Here is a 20,073-nt window from a genome sequence, read left to right as displayed (position 1 = left end):
CCATAAAAGCCATAATTGCGGGCCTTATGGTTTCACCGGTGACCCGGCCACCTCCGCAGCTGACCATGAAGTACTCCGAAGTTTATAACGGGAGCGCAATATCCCGGAACACCCGTGGACTTTCTAGAAGCCATAATATAGAGCAGACCCATAGCCTTACGAAGAACGGAGTGATTCACCAAAATACGCGGCAGATGCGCGATTTCGAAGATAGTAACTACCATCGACCACCTCCTAGTGCTATAGCCTTTAACACACGCGGATAAAGTCGAACGATCATTTTTCCAAGTCGGAGATAAATAGATACTCGAATAAATTTTTAACGAGCTAGTTACGCATCCTCTATTCTCGATAGTATCTCGTAGATCTTAATCGCTACTTATTTTATATTATTTTATTCTTCAACCCTTCTTTCCATGACGAAATTAAAACTCTAACGAAAGGATAGGTAAACGATATTGTTTGCGTAGGAAATAAAGGTTTACACGTTTATACATTTATTCAATTTATTAACCGACTATAATATTTAACTTTTGTTTTTATATTTAGAAAAAAAAATTATTCAAAATGTTTTCAGATGTAAAATATACTAATATATTCAGATATAAAAATCATTGAGAATCATTAACGACAACAGAAACAAATTAATACGTAATTTTATCTTTTCCTTTCAATCCAAAAATAATAATCGGGAGCGACAAGTGACGTGCTGCATAGTCAGGGAATAAAGTCAGGAGCCAACCCCCCACCTCCTGCTGTTTATCGTCGAAGTGTTATGACGTTAAGGGAAAGGAACGTTGCTCTGGTAGTATTCACGATACACCCACGCACAATAGCTGCCCCTAATAGGTACACGCAGCCCTTGATTAAAATCTAGGAGGATCAGCATGGAAGAGACGGGAGAGAGACGCCTTTGACTTTTGTAGGTTACGCTCGCTAGAATAGTCAGCCGAATGGGGATTTCTACTGCGGGATGTTCCTCCTTCGCGAATGAAAAATGTACGTGTGTTGTAGAAAGGGTGTGGAGAAAAAGGAAAGAGGGGAAGGGGGAGAACGATAGATATACGAGGGAAGGTAGTTTTCACCGATAGAACATTTTTGATATCCCCACCGAATTTGGTAAAATTAAAATAAATATTTTTAACTCAAAAACATTCGAGATAATTAATTTCGAGGATGATAAAATGAAAACATTAAAATGAAACATAAAAAACCGGAGTATGTCACGTTTATTTTTTTTTCTTTAAAAAAATATTACATATGAGCCGTTCAGTGCACACATCGATTAACTCCCCTTTTTGAAAAATCTTAAATTTAAGTGTCAAAGCATTTGGTATAGTCATAACTTTTTATATTTATAATAACTTTTCTGAATAACAAAGATTAACACCATTAAACGGCAAAATTTTTTTGGCCATTGAATAATAAGTAATACAACAATATACTTACATTATTTCATCGCATTTCTCAACTTTTGGTTTTATGAAGTTAATCGATGTGTGCACTGAACGGCTCATATGATTCAATTGATAAATAATTCTTATACAATGATCGGCAAAAAGTTTTTAACATTATTAATTTATATAATTAATTATTGTTTCGCTATTCTATAAGTTAAATTATTTGTCTTAGATTTTATACAGATAACATTTATTTATATAATTTAAATATTTTTCATGCTGTTAATTAAAATCTTAGATTTGACCTATTCGTTAAAATGTAGAGTTACTTAAAATGTCATATTTTTGAAGATCCATAAATATATTGATAATTTATGTTTTTAAGTGACCCGCTTTAAAGTCCACTAATAAAGGTAGAAACGCATAAATACCGTGCACGCACGTTTTGGATTCGGAGATTAAACTCTCGTGGGACATTATTAACGTTGCCTATCATGCGTGTTGCAGATAGAGAGCATGCTCCAAACATGAAAGCATTACGCCTGATTACCTGACCTGCCAAACGACGGATATATGTACTTACACACAACACACACACACATATATGTACACATACATATATGGCAAACTTGTATCGCCATAAGCTTTTACACGTCAACTGGGCCAAACTTTATTACTTTGTGAAGGTAACATTGATTTTGAAAAACATTAAACTACATACGACTGATACACGCTTATATATTGAAGGCTTAGATAAATATCAATCAAGGAAAATAAAATAATCGACTATTTCCACGCGTATCAAAGATAACGATCTACCCTGAGTAGCAAACAAAATTCGATTATCGACTCTTGAAGATCTGTGGATATCTTCTTTTGGTGTTTCGTAGAATCTGTCCTTGTCTTTTTTTCTCCGATCGTGGGATCGTCGATCCCACGGGACGAAAGGGAATGATCTGGATTTTATTTGTCTACGTCGACCCTCGAGAAGACTTGCGCGCGTCCCTCTTAATTATTACGACTTATCGTTGGTAACAATAATTAGGATGAAAATCGGCGCATGAAGGAGCCGGCGTGGTTAGAATGGGGGGAAAAGTAAACTTTCCGACTAAACTACTTCGAGCTTTTAAAACGAAAGGAATAAGGTATTATATTCTTCTTCTTCTTTTATTTTCATTCATTTTCATTTTATGCAAACGAATTCTCACAATTAAGGGTTACTTCATGGATCTAAAATAAAGGAGATAATAATTTCGGGATCATAGAAGTTGAATTTTACTTATTATTCGTTTAAAACACTTTTCATTGAAACGATATAACATTAAAGAATTGAAAAGTTGTTAGTAAAGAAAATGGTATAAGTCACGATATCGAAAATGGTGATGGTTGAGTCGGTCATTCGAAGGGAAAGTAATTTTTCAAAAAACTTTGTGGTTCGACGTACTATTCGACAGCCGTCACGTGCGTGACATTCATCAACGTCGAATCCTTCGAAGAAGGACGAAAGAACCTGCTTTGTATCTAGGACTACATGCTGCCACGACACGTGACCAGATAATTGTGTCCATTGATCCTCCACGTTCGATAATACTCAAAGCTCATCCTAGCAGGTTGCAAGCACGTATGTGCATATGAGCATATACAAATACAAATATAAATGTTGAACAATATTAATTAATTTTGATTTAATTCTAGAAACATAATTTTTGTTTACAGGAAACATATAAAACATTTCTCATAGTATGTCAAAATACGTTATACGCTCTATTTCGATATTTTTTTAAATTTATTGTATAACATAATTATTTTCTAAGATAAATCTTATGTACCATATTAATCCTTAAAATTCTGTTAAACATCGACGATTGACTTTAATTCCGTGTCTCCTTCTGAATTGACGCAATTTTGTAAACGACTCACAACAAACAGTTAAATTCCAACTAGACAACTAAACGGAACAGTATAATTATTGTCCATTATTCATAAACAATCCGGTATTATATTCCAAAAAACAAAAGAATGATTTTGATTCTGTATGTAGTTGAAAAATATAGGGGCACTAACTATCGGTAATTTTCGAATAATTCGAATGATCTAATCATAATCATAGGGAATAATTTCTTTCGTTCGAAAAACGAGGTCGCATTGCGAATAAATATCCTATGTTAATAGATTGTATCAATACGATGGGAAGTTTCGGTACGTGCTTTCAGGACGAATCGATGGATGAACGTGCAAACATAACGTTTGTGCACTTGGCTTCATCTCTCTTTCTCTTTCCTTCTTTCTCTATGTAGCTACATCGGCTTTGCAAATATGCTATAACATGCATACACATACGTACATTCGTCCGCCTACCTTCCCAATTTTTTAAAAAAGATTTCTCAATTACTATGATTTCAAAGGGATACATCGATACCGGCCTAATATCCATTTCGCTTCATATTTGATCGTAAAATTTACCTACGTTATATACATTTATTTATATATATACCTACCTACGTTGTATTAATCGATTCAACGATAATATTTAACACATTCCGTGCCGTGTGGGACGTATACGCCCCACGCTGAACTTACCGTTCAAGCTATCAGGTATTGTCATAGTAAAATGAGAAATATTTTAAAAGTTTTTTATGCAGTCAATTCTTCAGATATCTGAATATTATTACTACTGCTTTTATGTGATACATGGTGTAGTAGTCTTGTTTTTTACCATAACTTGTTGTAATCATAGTAAGGCATACACCAGAAACAAAAAAAACACAAGTCTTAAGCGTGAATGGAAAGTTGAACGGAAAGTCTTTAGAAAATGATCGGAACGTGTTAATGGAGTATAAGAAAGGAATGGAAATTCTACTAAGTTAAATATAAATGTCGTGGACCTTTATCAAGTTTTTTTTCATATTTTATACAAGTACAAAAAGAAATAATAAAATATAGGAAGCTTTTAAATAGAATATCTTTGTCTTTAGCTGGTAAAAACAATAAAAACTCCATCGCTGTAAATCCTTAGAAAAGTGAACGTTTTTACTCGAGCTTGAACACATTGGAAACGATTCTTCGTTTACACGCGTGAGATCCGGTCTACGCCTCTTCGTGGATACACACACCAATACGACCAAATCCTGTGTTTCCTTGATTTCCCAAGGGATTTTGGGATAGCTCGAAGCAGGAGTGTACGCTTTGAAACGTAGGCCCTCTTTCTCCTCTTTCTCCTCTTTCTCCTCTTATATTCCTCTTTCTTCGTCGTACAGAAACCATCGAACGTCACGTATAGAGTCCTACTATACTTCTTGTCGTGCATAGGATTTTTCTTTTTTTTTTTTTTCTATTTTCTTTGTTCTCTTCATGTCCGGCTTGTAATCTAAGATATTAGAAAAATATAAGAAAAAATAAATAATAAAATAAAAACATGTTTTAAACAATCATAGTAAAAAGTAAAACAATTTCAATTCAATATTTGAATCCTTTTCGTTAAATGTATCGCGAGGATCGTTGGAATGAAATTAATACAATTGAGCATGATTGAATCGTAAACATTGAAGGAAATCTTCGAATTAAGATCTATCTACGGTTGAGATTTTAACATCGATCCGTTTGTATGTCGAATTTATTTTGGCCTGCTATTAATCCTTCCTCTTCGAATCTCTACACAGTCCATTTATAAAACTTCGATACAATTTTCTTTTTCACGATAAAACGAAGAAAAATTGATGTTTTTTTTTTTTTCATTTGATTTCCTCGTTGATACTCGTTGTCATTTAATTGACAAATATGTCGATAATAAATAAGTATAGAATGATGTTTAAAAATAATATAGACAAGTAAAATGATGATAGAAAGAGGAAGAATACGAAGGTTTCCACACCTGTTCTATGATGCATGCCAAGATCTCTTTACCCCCTATGGAAGCCGCACGGTTCTTAACAACATCCTTTAGGTTTCCGACAGCTGCACTCGGTTTCGATGATCAACCACGCAAACTATGTTACTTTAACGTTGTTGATCTACCACCGTGACAACAACACGAATTACGTGTATTGCATCGTATGAGCTATATTGTCGGATTAAAAAAAAAAAAGTCACAAAGAGGAAATACATTGGGATTTCTTCTTTTGACTTTAACCATAAAATGCTATACGGTTTAACGTTGGTATGAATAATAAAGGTGACACTTGACATTAAAAAGTAGTAGCTTTCTTTGACAAGACAGAGGACGTATTTCGATTCTCACATTATATCACTGGGATCAAGTCCCGAGAGATGTAACAAGCCTAGAGTATTCTCTAGAGAATTATGGGAACAGTACAGCAAATACCAAACCCAAGAGTATCCAATGTACATGGTAGCATATTGTAGGAGAGAGACTCATGGGGTTTTTCGTGCGAGAAGTCGGCCGTTCGAATGGTCAAAAGAGAGAAAGAGACAGACAGAGATAGATAGATTTAAAGAGAGTGAGAAAGCAGTACGTGCTTAGGGTCCTATGTTGCAAGTGTTATCGTGTGCCATTGTGCTGATGCTGGTGTTGTCTACGCTGCTGATATTGTTGCACACTCGACCTGTTATGGTACCCATGGGTCGTCGTCCAAAGGAGTATGGGGCAAACCATACGAACTCGCCTTCTCACGGTGGAAAATGAAAAGAAATTTTTCCAGATATGCATACGCAGATATAATCTCGTGTCTCTTTCGAGATGATACTTTTTTTTTACTTATTTTAGAGAAATATAAAAACATTGGTGTGTGTTCGCATGTGGCACGTGTCAAGAAACATATGGCGAAGAAGCCACCGTGATAACTAGCTCGTGCCTGACATCCTTTGAGCTTCCTTTCCCAAAAAAAGGATCACCACTTTTTACAGGTGTCCTTTAGAGAGAGGAGCTTACAGGGATTCCAAGTTAACTGTTTTACTGGTGTCCGATTACTTGCCGACGTTTGGACATCCGATCTATGTCGGTGTTATTTAGCGCGACTCGACGATCAACGACGACGACAACTATTCGTCGTCCTAAGTTGCGACGATTTACTATCGGAATTTATCGTAGGGTTACTACTGTGGATAAACGAGAGAACGAAATCGTTCGTTAACACAAGGATGCAAGGCAAAAAACTTGCCGCCTATCGTTAAATCGACGCAAACGGAGAAGGAAGCGTCGAACGCGAAGAACGGCGAAAGAAAAAGCTTCTTTTTTTCTCTCTCTTTCTCTCTTCCTCGTGGCTCTTATAAAACAACAACAAAAAACAAGAAAAAAGAAAAGAGCAAAAAAGAGGAAAGTAAAAAAAGAATATAGAAAGGAAAGAGAAAAAGAAAGAGAGAAAGAGGAGGAAGATTAAACGAGAACTTTTGCAGTCGGGTGAAAGCACAACCGCAACGTCGCGTTTTCGAAAAAGGAACGAAACGACAAAAGACGCGGGTGAGAGAAAAAGAGAGAGAGAGAGAGAAAGAGTACGAAAGAGCTAAAAAGACAAAGGAACGCGAATTTCTCTCCATCGGACGGGCTTCTTGCGTCACTCGTTAACCTCGCGATCGTATATCACCGGCGTGAAAAGAAACAGTAAGAGAGAGGAGTCGCAGCTGTGATCAGTGAGCCGTCTCGCCGGTAAAGAGACAGAGAAAGAAAAAGAAAGGGAAAGAGAAAGAGTGAGAGAAAGAGAAAGATAGAGGATAGGTAAGAGAGGAAAAGGAAACGAAATAAAAAAGAAAAAAAGGAAAGAAAATATTAATCACGACTCGACACACCACTGGCCGCGACCTCTTGATTTCCGGCTTCTCGACCTTTTTCCGGAAGTAATTCGACTCGGTTCGCGGTACCGTGACTCGAATCACCTTTAACGATAATTCGTTTGATCGTAGAATATAAGAAAAAGGGGTTGTTGAATTCGTCAACTCGAAGTACGATTTGACATCTGCCATTTACGCAATAGAAATCTCTTGTTACCGTTATAGTCAGGTAATAAAATAAAAAGAAACGAAATATAGAAAAAAGGTGAGGAGTAATATGAAATTGCAAGTAACGCATAAATCATCTGTGTTGTTCGTCGAAGTTGATCGAAGCGAATCGAAAAGTTCGGGAAGTAAGTAAATTTGATTAATAAAAGGGAAGTCAGAGTCAGTTTTAGCGGATCAGTTTAGACTCCGTTTCGTCCAAACGAGCGTGTAACAAGAAGCCACTTGGCCCAAACCAGTCTGGTAATAGATTAAAGCCATCTTCGTCCCTAGCACGGGGGCATATATTGTCTCCTTAACACCACCATCCCCCGGTAGTTTCGCTTTAGTTCACTTGACCCTACTTGTCTCACCGGGGTCTGCTTGCTACGATCCACGTTGTCGTCTCCCCTTCGATACGATTCTCTCTCTATCTCTATCTCTATCTTTATTTCTGTCTCTCTTTAATATCGTCTTCTTCTACTTCTCTACTTTATCCTTCGCCCTCTTATCCTTTCCCTCCATACTCTCTCCTCTTGCTTTTTCTCTACCCATATTTCACCGCTTTCTCACCACCAACGTGTGACAGAGAAATAGAAAGAGAGAAAGATAGACAGAGGAGAACACACGCACGCGCTAGAACACATCCTTTACAAAAACCAATCTCCACGAGCTGGAAGGCCTTACTTTACTCCACTACACTTCCCCATTCGTGTGCATACGTGTGATATAACACATACACGTTAAAATAGTTGGAATGTGAGTGCGTCGGCCCTATAGCAGGGTGCGGTGCAAAGAGTCCACGCAATTTCCTTAATGTACTCGCTAAATGTTCTAACCCGCAGTACATATCCTGCTAACGTGTGTGTGCACGTACTGATCCGCTTTTCTCGTAGCTACGTAACACTTACACACCTATGTGTTCGTATTGTAGATAGACACTCGTGACCGCTCCTTCTCCGATCTATAGATCTTTCGTGACCGCACGCGGGAAAAAGGAAGTGGGCTAAACGGATATGTGTATATATTTATGTATTAGTTCTACGCGTATTCGTGTTCAAGTTTAAATGTAAATATAATAATGAAATCAGATCGATTATAATAGAGAAAAAGTTTATATTTTTGTCATCTATATTTTAGAATTATTTCTATTAAATGTCAATGATTTTGCATCTGTTAATAATACTGTGTATAATATATGTATATATGAGGGTGATTTATAAAGTTCTACCCTAAAATTCATACAATTCAAGGTCATAAAGCAAGCGTATGCATAATGCAGAAAGTGCGAAAGCTACTCGTGATTAACTCCAAGTTTCCAGGACAGAAGCACACCAGCATGTGGATAAAATAGTTAATGGTCTAGCTAATGTCCCCATATGTGCAAGCCTCTGTGCGTATGGATATGCAGGACACGCAATGGGCGTTACGCATAAATAATGCAACCGAGGAGGAAGCATCATCCATCCTCGAGGAAGTGCCCCATTTAGTTGGCATTCTACTTGCTTCGATAATATAACTGCCGAGCTGCTTTACTTTGATGACTCAATAAGCACATAGGATTTAGTACTTGGAAGTGTTTCTTGAACTTGAATAATAAATTGATCGTGAATCTTTTGATTATTCGCAAATTTTTGAGTTTCGTTTTCTTTCTTTTTAAATATATTGCTAGAAATGTTAATAATAATAATAATAATTTAAAAAAAAGTGTCGAAAGATATAAAATTAGAAAATCAAAAGACATTGCATAAATCATGCAATCAAGTTTGTCTCTTGAAATGCTGAGTTCTGTTTAGTCTGAAAGTACAAAAAAAAAACAAAAAGAAAATAAAAAAACAAAAAAGAAAAAAAAGAAAAAGATAGAAAGAAAGAGAGAAAACAATCCCGTCGAAAAGATTTCACCCCTCCAAGTTTATCCTGTTCGTGCGTTATTCGGCTCTGCGGACACATTGTCTGAATTTTATACTTATTTGCACAATTCACAATGATTTTTCGTATGGTTACGCGACCCATCCAAACTGTTAGCCTCCCCGAAAAACAGTCGAGAGAAGAAAAAGGAACAAAAAAGTGTGCTAGCTCGTCGTCGTCTCTCGTTTTATCGGTCGGAAGATATTAGATTTATTAATGTCCACGGCTCTAGGCACGTCAGATTTATTTTTATTGCCACCACCTCTATCACCACCACCACCACCACTATCGCACTAGCAACTTTTATTTATGACTTCTTTTTCATTCTACGATTATTCTGGGGTTCATAGTACTAGTAATGAATATATGCATAAAGTCATAATTATTAATTTCTCTTTGCTGCTTCTGTGTAAACGAGGAATAATAAATACAAAGGTACCATATTAATTGCTATATTACCAAAGTCTATTACGATGTTATAATTATCATTCTCGATACTCTCTATATAAACGGAATCAACACGTATATAATTATATATATATATATGCGTATGAACAAATACAATTACCCGACTAAAAGTTTGGAATCACTACATAAATTCAGAGAAACAGGATATTTGTAAGATAAAAGAAAAATGAGTGCTTTAAAGTTACTAAAATAAATTTATTTTTTTAAAACAATTTAGGAACGATATATTTTACATTAGTATGTTTCTTTTTCTTTTTTTTTTTTTTTTTTAAGGAAGAACGTATATTCTTCTGTAAATTGTTCTATATGCATTAAATTATACAAGAACATTATGGACATAAGAAAATACTAAATTCTCTCAAACCATTAACATTTCATACAATAAAGTTAGATTATTTTAAAATTCATATTTTTTTATTCGTCTATCCACAAAAAACGTCAATTGACGTTTATCGTTTTTCCTGGAATTCTTCTTCTTCTTCTGTAATTCTCTTTCCTTCTTGTCGTCAACAAATTGGAAGATGTTACCCCGGAGAGATATTCAGTCGTATTCGACTTTTTGATTTCTGACAGATATCGAACTGTTTGGAAAAAAAGAAGAAAAGAGAAAGAGAAGAGAAGGGAGGGAAGGAGAAGGTGCATTACATAAGGACAATAAGCAGCAACAGCAGCAGCAGTAGTAGCAGGCGGGTGGATCCCTGGGGATCGTATTACCTTTGATTATCACTCGTTTTGTTTAGAAAAGAGAAAAACGTAGCTTGAAAGGCTTTACTACTCTTTACTACATAATCATGGGTGCGCTCGCGCGGCCACATTTACTAGCAGATCTATATGTTAAGACATACGTACCTATAAACATATATATATATATATATAATGCATACATATATGCATACATACGTTCATCGTTTAAGCCCATTTAACCATTGGAGATCTCGGCCAGAACCAAAACGACAATAGGAGGGTTCTGTCATCGAGCTTTGTGAATCTCGCAAAGGGGCTTTCCACGGGGGTGTTGTACGCAAGTTACACGGGGGTTTGCATAGACTCAAAGTCGAAATGGAAAAGGAGAGGGACAACGTAGTCTACCATGACGATACACCCGCGCAAAATTCACTCTCTCTTTCTCTTTCTCTTTCTCTCTTAATCTTTCTTTCTCCCTCTTCTTTCTTTCTCTCTTATTTTCTAGTTCTTTCTTTGATTCCCCCTTTAACCCCCGTTAGCACCATAGAATTCCATGTCACAATGGCACATCTGGCATCGGCGCACGCTCCGATTATTGCACTTGACGCTAGGAAATTCATAATATTTAGAAAAAAAAGAAAATATTGTTTAATAAAAATAACGAGATGAGTAACGATAATTGTAATTTGATTAGTAGGTATATGGGATGGAACATATTTGGTAAGATTAATTATTCGCTTTTGCGTTCGGATATTTTACATCGGTATTTTACAATTTCGATTATTAGAGATATTTATTTATACCGTATCGATTAAAATAGACGAATTGATACATATAGTACATATATCTACCTATCTGTTTGTTCTCTTTTATTCGTATTGTTCGTTGCAGTTCCAAAAATCCCTCAAAAATCCCTCAAAAATCCTGAGCTACGTTTAGATTACTTCGCAACTCTCCCCCGCTGGCTTCGTCGAATGAATTTTAAGGGTTTCGCGATTGCACTTGTCGAATATTAATTTCATTAGCGATATACATATATGTTTTCATAATAACTCGGAGGGGTTCACCGAAGGAAAACCATATGTTTAAATGGTTCAAGTAGGTGGCATATATTCAAATCTTTTTACGTGTTGCAAGGGTGATATAATATATTACTCGCGTTAACGTTATGAAAACGTTCATACCTAACGTGAGAAGAAGAGAAATAGATATAGAGAGCATTTGTCCGCTGCGAATTCGATTAAACATGCATATATATACCTACGCGATTTGATTATACGCCATATTCGATTAATATTTCATACAATTTTACGAATAAATATATTCCAATCTTCCTTTATTTATCAAGAGTTTCACGAATTTTATGTATCTATGTGTAGATATTAGAAATCCACCAGAAAGTTTCTTTTTTCTTCTTTTTTCCATAAATTTTACATGCAAAAGATATTTTAATTTTTTTTCTAGTTTACCAGTAATTCTATCAATAAAATGTTAAACTTGAAAAAATGATCAAGAATTTTTTAAAACGATCTAATGTACCTATAACCATAATTTCACCTTACCTTACGTATAAATCATTATTTCTTTGAAAATGAAAAAAAAAAGAAAGATAAATTTTATTCGCATAGATCTTCGTTGTCCTTCGTTGTTGTCGTTTTATTGGAAGGTATTTACGAGGTCCAATATGAACAAGAAATAAATAGTAGAAATAAATAATAAATGTCATAATTTGTTAGGTCAAGGGTGCCAAAGGGGGATGTTATTCCAGAGTAACAGACCGTGCTCAAGCTTGAGTTCTCTTCTTGTTTCTATCTTTCTTGTTTTGTGTGTGTGTGTTTTTTTTCTTGTTTTTTTTTCTGTTACGTGGCTCATCCGCTCGGCACAAGCCCCCGAGGTGAGCCCAAACGCGGCATTCTACCCTTGCCAAGCCGTGAAAAACCCTCTATACCCCCCGCTGGCGATGCTTTTTACGCTTACGGAGGACTCCTGGAGGCGTGTCGACATGTGCAACGGAACCGACGAAGGGTGGATTCGCGTGATCGAAGGCCGAGAAGGACGCCCACGGAAATTAGCAAAGCCGCGCAATCGCAGAGACACTCCCTGAATAGCTTCTACATCCTCTCACGAGAAAGAGAAAGAAAGTAAGAGAGTGAAAGAGAGAGAGATCTATCGAAAATAGAAGCGCAAAAAGCGGACATCTTGATTTTCCCTTTCAACGATCTCCTCGACGATACAAATGCGAAGAGCTTAGGTACAGATCCAAACCTGAGAGACTAAATCGTCCCACAGAGAGAGATTATCTATCTTGTTCTTTTTTCCTTTTTTCTGTTTTTTTTCTTAATCCTTTGAGAATTAATATTACGGACGTAAATATGCGTTTGGTAAAAAAAAAAAAAGTTATCAGCCTCTGGACTATGGGCATATATACATGCATGCGATATAAATGCATAGAACACATAATTGCATCGACATAAATGTAAAGAATACGTTTTATCGTTTGCGTGAAAGTTGATAATTGTCTCGAGTTTTGTCGTATAAAAATTTTATTAGAAAGAAACTTTGTCTCTTTTGTACTTTTTCTTTTATATGAAAGAATTATATGAGTAACTTAGGTACACGTATTACATATAATCAATCAATTATGCTAGTATACATCTGTTACTATAATCTATCTATTATAAAAATAATACTATGATGTACTTAAAATCAAAATTACTATGTGCTACTATAATCAATCAATAAAACTAATACTAACGAAAAAGTATTTCGTATCCATGAATAGCACTTTGGTCAAGAGTATTAAGTACTTAAAAGGTTTGAAGTTATCAAAGTTATTTTTTAAGAAAGTAAGTATGAATGAAAAATATTAATAATTTTATAAAAATGAGTGTTTAGATCAAATCTTAAAATTATTTTATCCGTCCATCTATAATAAATAATTTATTTATTTATCATTATATATACTATTTATATAGTACTATAATATCCTACTATATTATACTATATTATAGTATATTATATATATACACGTAATAATAATTTTGAATAATTATAGTTCATATTTTTTGCGGAAATATATGATAATCCAATAAAACGAAAAAGCAAACCATATAAGATTACTATAATAAAAAGAAAGCGATGATTTATAGCCACCGAATATGGTTATCGATTAGGTTTCTCGTCGTTGCCACAAACTAAGCATGACTGCATTCGTCGAAAGGAATAGTGTGTAGGTATACTAAAAGTACAAACGACTGACTTTTTCGTCGATGCGTTCGTCCCTTTCAGCCGCAACGAAAGTGACATAAAAGCGATAGATTTAACAGGATCAACGAATATATATGCAAAATGGTGGACCATCTGTTGCCCACGGATGCGAGGTGGAAAATTCAACGTGCTTTAGGGTGCATTAAGGATGGTGGTGTCCGTTCATTGATCACGATCATCACTGAATTTACCAACTATTTTTTCTCGTTAACGAGCACGATTATACGGATGAACGTTCAAGAAAAGAAACACAAGTTTTATGGTGCGTTGGTTATCGAATCGATTTAGATATTTTTCTTTTTCAAAAATCACATAAATTACTTTGATCGATGCTTGATCTTATATTTTTAAACTTTTTATGTCGTAAAAATAAAAATCCAACAATTAAGAATATTTAATTCGATTTTATGATACGAATGATTGCAATTGATTTTCATCTGATAGGATTTGAAAAACATTTTCTAACTTTTCATTATCGATAAAGAAATTCGATAAAATATATCTGAGTTACGAATATTTAATCCGACTTTATAAAGGTACAAAAAATAAAGAAAAAAAGAAAGAGAGAGAGAGAGAGAAAAATATGATATACATTCGAAAAATCCATATTTTAGTGGTAGAGTTAGAATTTTCTTTCGAGGAAAAAGACAAGGACAGAATGAAGGTGAGCCAGCCGGTAAAGCGAAAAGAGATCTAGAAACGCCTTGGATATCTGCTGCGTGATCGTGGATATCCAAGATGAGACGGTGTGTGCATTCGTGTAAATGGAAAGAGAAAAAGAAAGAGAATACACTTGCGTCTAGCGTTGTGAGAAAGATAGAGAAAGAAAGAAAAAGAGGGAAAGAAAAAGAAAAGGGATGAAAAGGAATATATACACGAATGATCACGACTAAGATTATAAAATGGCGACCTCACCAGCAGTAGGAGAAGTAGAGAAGCAGAAGCCAGTAGCAGCACGGCCGTTCTTAATTTCGCTCGGTTCTTTTTGTGCTCTCCACAATCCCCTTCGTCGAGTCAGCTCACCACCACAAGCACCCACTGATACACCACCCCTTCGCCTTTCTCCGACATTTCTCTCCCCATTCCTTCCCGAATCACCGACAGTCCCTTATATACCAAAGGAAGTTCCTAAGGGAAAGCTCGAGAATTCTTTTACGCGACGATTCCGATGAATACATACCAAGGTATCATCCTAGGCGTGGCTCACGGGATGAATGGATATTAACGAATGAATACAAGCTATCTGAAACGAAATATTTTCATTTTTGTTTTGGTTTTGTTTTGTTTGATTATCAGGGAAAGAATGAGACAGTTTAATTAAAGAGAGAGAAAGAAAAGAAAAAAAAGGAGAAAAAGAAAAGCTAAAAGCGAGAGGAATATTCTTCGGATTAAAATGAATAAATCATCTAAATATTCTACCTACGCAATAAGTAAAGTCTAAATTATAATAGAAAATTGTTAAGCTGAATTATAAGATAAAAAAGGTGAGAGGATAGAATTTGTGAGATATTCGATAAGAGAGTGAATTTATCGGAAGCCCTTTTTTTTTGTACACTTAGCACGTATTCAGGAAAGCGAGAATATCGCCAAGCGGGTATAAAACCTAGTATTCTCGTACTCGAGTAAAAACGTTCGATGGATACGAAGAGAGAAACTTCCTCGGAAGCGTGTGTCCGCGTTTATATCGCCGTCGCCAAAATTTGTAGTCCTTTGTTTTTATCCGCTGTTCTTCGAGGGGTGCCAACGAGGGTAAGAAGAGAGTCGTCAGGGTGGTTGTAGGCAACCCCCGTCGAATACGGTGTCCAGCTCGTACGCCATATTGGAGGCGGTAAAAGTTTCCTCCAATCGGTACCGGAAGCGGGGTGGCATGGGTAGAAACCACACCCAATCACCCTGACACTTGCCCCACCAGTGACCCGCCACACCCACGCATGTCACGTGCGCACTAGCAACGCTACAGTCGACAGAGCAGTCGTGTGCCTGCAACCGTCTTGTCATCCGTGCTTTCCATTCTGTCGCTCCTCTATCCTATATCTTTATCTCTATCTTTCTCTTTCTATCTCTTTTTTTCTATTTCTTTCTTTTTCCATCATTATTTTCTTTTTCCTTTACATCCTCTGATCTCTCTCTTTCTCTCTCTCTTTTTTTTTCTTACAAACATTTTATTTCGCACTTCAACAAAGCTTTCTCTTTAGTTATCTTTTGTATTCGTGAGTTAGAGACTATCAGTGACGACGAATCTTGTTTATTAATATTGATAAGTGTAAATACTGTGTGCTAAAGATCAACATATAGGAATATTATAACATTGGACCAAAATCTTGGATGATGTGATAAGATTACTCTCTCGATCATATATATATAGAGAGAGATATATATATGTACATATTCCATATCTCGTTTTCTGACTTCTCGAGATGAGTTACGTTCTACGAGAATTACTGTGACGCGTTTCTTCATCGCTATGACTATGATAAGCCTCGAGATGTTGAGTCGTGAGACTCTGCCGCTGGAAGGGATGTACCAGCGAGCTCGCGAGGAGATGCTCACTCCGCCACAAAGTAGCCCGGAGTCTCAACATAGACGCAACACTGTTAACAACGTCGCTGATAATACCATTTGTCACGACATGCACCCTCTCAATCAACCGGCCGTCGATCTAGGCTTACCCTCGCATATTCCAGAAATTCTTTATTGTAAGTGAACAGAGCTATATTGCTGTGTTGGTTCCCTTGTCAAATATCTCTACACTATTTCTACCTAAATATTCGATTCGATTTATTTTCGAATAGAGAACTATTCTTAATTCTAGTTATCCTGTTTCGTTCCAGCATCGATACCGAAATGTGGTGGTTGCCAGGAAGCTATCTTGGATAGGTACGTGTTGAAGGTCCTAGAAAGGTGTTGGCACGCGAGATGTCTTACCTGTCGTGACTGCGGAGCAAGGCTAACAGACAAATGCTTCGCAAGAAACGGCCATGTCTTTTGCAAGGATGATTTCTTCAAGTAAGCACCAATGATTGTTACAAATTTAATCGTTGTTCCTGTTTAACTTAAATCGTGTAAAAAGATAAGAAGAAAAGCAAAAAAGAGATAACGCGTGTCGATTAAAAGCCGGTAGAGTCTTGTCATTTACGTGTGAATGTAATGTGAAAATGTTGTATGTTGTTGGTGTGGCAGGCGTTTTGGGACGAAATGCGCGGGCTGCGGCCAAGGATTGGCACCTTCGCAAGTGGTAAGAAGAGCGCAAGAATTGGTTTATCATCTGACCTGTTTCTCCTGCGCACTCTGTTCGCGACAGTTGGACACCGGGGATGAATTTTACCTCATGGAGGATAAGAAACTCGTCTGCAAACCGGACTACGAACAAGCCAAGGCAAAAGGTAATATTAATTGTCGGAAAAATAAATTGAAACAGCGGGTAGGAAATTGAGAAAGATATCTCTAACCCCCTGGAGTGAATTCAATTGGTTATATTTTTGTTTCGTTCACTCTACGGGTATCCTCGTAAATTAATTAAACGTCGAGTTAAATTTCTCCGAATTTTTGTCGTTCTATTAATATAAGTAATAACGTTAAATGAAATATCAAAGGATTAGGACACAAAATTGTAACAAATTTTAGAACTGGCCGACGGCGGTAGCATCGATGGTGATCAACCAAACAAGAGGCCGCGAACGACGATCACGGCGAAACAATTGGAGACCTTGAAATTGGCGTACAATACCAGTCCAAAGCCAGCGAGACATGTTCGGGAACAACTCTCGCAGGACACGGGTTTGGACATGCGTGTCGTCCAAGTGTGGTTTCAAAACAGGTAAGACTATAATTTGTCAATATTTATCTCGTGAGAAACACAATTCAAAAATCGTGTATCATTAGAATAACGTAAAAATCACTTTAAAGATATTTTTTCGAGATAAATTCGCGATTCATAAGATAGAATTCTGTACTGTATATTTCGAGATAGAGAAATCGATTCGACTAAATTTTCTACATCATAACAATTTGAAAACAAGGAGAGAGAAGGAAGGAACAATCAGCTTACAAACAGAACTAGGAATCGTTTATTGAACGAAAAGGGCGAGCGCCTCTTCGTTGGGAGATAAATTTAAGCGAAACCAAGGCAGATGAGTAATTGTGAGATGCTGGGCACTCATAAGGATTCCGTATCAACCGGCAAGGTTTCCGAAGCCTTTGCTTTAAGGCAAGACCAATCGTGAGACCACAGATAGAATTAAATGCTTCGGATTCATTAACTTGTCGAGAAAGAGAATACCGACGATAAGAATTTCCGTACAAATCGATCGACAACCACGTTCGCTATTCAATATCCCTATTCCCTTCGAATACTATCTAGAGAAAAATTAACAAAGAAAGTTAAGAAAATAATATAATCTTTTTAGAATTTCTACAATCATAAAACTATTTTCTCTTTTTCGCCTGTTATTATTATCGCTTGAAGTACGTGTGAGCGATACCGCGGTACAAAGTAACAAAAGTAGGTGAGCTATATCTAAGAATATTATTTTATCTCGCCTTTTTTTTTTATACATTTCTCTATCGCACCTTACACTCGAAGAAATCTTGAGGAGAATATCGAGAGAAGAAATGACACTAACTAAGTAGTTACCTCTGCAGCTTTCTAAGATCGACGTCGTAATCGATAAAACCGATAAGGAAAAACGAGATTCGTAATTGTAAAAATTTTCTACGCGTGCCGATTATACAATCGTCAAGTTTTAGATAATAGTCTTAGAAGAAAATATATAATCGGTGATTCATTTTCTAAGAGTGCACCGATCCTTCTCGTTTTTATTATATTTTTCTTTCTCTCGTCAAATAATTAAATAGAAACAAGATCGGAATAGAATGAATCATTCGTGTTAAGGAGGGCAAAGGAGAAGAGACTGAAGAAGGACGCTGGTAGGACAAGGTGGTCGCAGTATTTCCGAAGTATGAAAGGTACCAGTGCGGGTGGACATTCGCCTAGGCACGACAAATTACTTGACAAGGACGAACTTAAAGTTGATTTGGATTCGACCTTTGGCCATCACGGTATGTACAAATTATCAATGCATCTTTCTTAGTTTTTCCTAGATCCAAATAAAAACAACAAAAATTTATATATATATATATATATATCTTCATTTATATTTAAATATATATTTATATACGCGAAAACACGCGAATTACGTGGGTTCTCTAAAAAAAGAATCGTTTCTTCGTCCCACGCAAAAGACGAGACTCGTTGGATAAAACGAGCCTCACGAAACTCCGTTCCCGCAATCGCTTTATCGCTCGCAAGATACCTACAAGGGAGGAGAGGACGATCTTCTTCAAATATTCAGGAGATTGCAAAGGCTAACTGCTAGCTTGCTATACCTGAGATTTTCGGAAGATTGCGGATTATCCTTGAATTTATATCCCCCATTAGCTGTACACCAAAAAGCCTACGCAAGTTTTATGTTAAATATTTAATCAAATCAACTCGAAATCGGTGTAATTGTTTCGAATAAGAAAAATTTTCTTTCGAATACGAATACATAATATATATATATATGTGATATTGAATTTATTTAAACGACGACATTGTTATAAAGATGATCGAAAGGATCTACGATTGAAGACAGAGAAAAGATAATAAAATTAAAACGTGACATCACGAGGCGTCCAAGCACAAGTAATCTGTTTATAATTCAGAAGGCAATCCATTCTGAATTAAACGCGTTAGAAACCATGTCTTTCATGTTTGCCACGTCGCGAAAGTGGGAATGATATTGGTGGCACGTGCATTCCTAGTAGGACAAGAATTATCTTCGATCAAGAGGCACGGCTTATCTTCCCTCGATCTATCATAAGCCGAACGTCGGGTGCTGTTCGAACGAGTTGAATTATTATCACCAAGGCTCATCATGCTAGACAAGTTTTATCTTTTTCATCGTCACGACTAATGCCTTCTGTTTGATTCGGTCACTCGTTTACGCTCACTTCAGATAACTCTCTGTATCTCTAATTTCCTTACGTAATAATACTAATGTCGATCTATTGGTAAAAAGTACATAAAAAAGATACACATGTACTTATCCCTAAATAACATAAATCTGTTATTTTAGATTTGAGTAACGACAGTTACGGGACTGTTGTTAATATGGGATTGGACGGAGAAGGTGCGAGTCCAGGTGGTGGTGGAAACAGTGGTAGCGGTGGACCACCTCGTGGTTATTTAGGTGCAACGACACCACCTTATCTATCGACATCTCGATCACCGTCCTTACCACCACAATTTCCATACCCACCGGATGCAGGTCTTTCAGTATACACTACACTAGGTAAGAATTAATTATATTTTTATTTTTTTCATCGAAATCCTTTAAAAGAATCTAATTGTAATATTAATATGATTCGAATAAGATTT

General features: G+C 36.3%; 1 protein-coding gene across 1 annotated transcript in view; it reads left to right on the top strand.

Moving 5' to 3' along the window:
• The window catches only part of Lim3 (Lim3 homeobox protein), a 39,188-nt gene that overhangs the window by 15,534 nt on the left and 3,581 nt on the right, over window positions 1-20,073 (top strand). Inside the window, exons 2-6 of the mRNA XM_015334545.2 lie at window positions 16,487-16,661; window positions 16,836-17,038; window positions 17,280-17,472; window positions 18,547-18,713; window positions 19,772-19,987. Of these exons, the coding sequence (XP_015190031.1) occupies window positions 16,487-16,661; window positions 16,836-17,038; window positions 17,280-17,472; window positions 18,547-18,713; window positions 19,772-19,987 (954 nt within the window). The remainder of the gene's footprint in view (window positions 1-16,486; window positions 16,662-16,835; window positions 17,039-17,279; window positions 17,473-18,546; window positions 18,714-19,771; window positions 19,988-20,073) is intronic.

This window comes from Polistes dominula, unplaced genomic scaffold (genome assembly GCF_049000335.1).
Source record: "Polistes dominula isolate Pdom_NZ unplaced genomic scaffold, Pdom_raw_medaka contig_31, whole genome shotgun sequence".
In the NCBI taxonomy this organism is placed as follows: domain Eukaryota; kingdom Metazoa; phylum Arthropoda; class Insecta; order Hymenoptera; family Vespidae; genus Polistes; species Polistes dominula.
The sequence above is the reverse complement of the archived record's forward strand: the minus strand, read 5'-3'. Positions and strand labels throughout refer to the sequence as shown.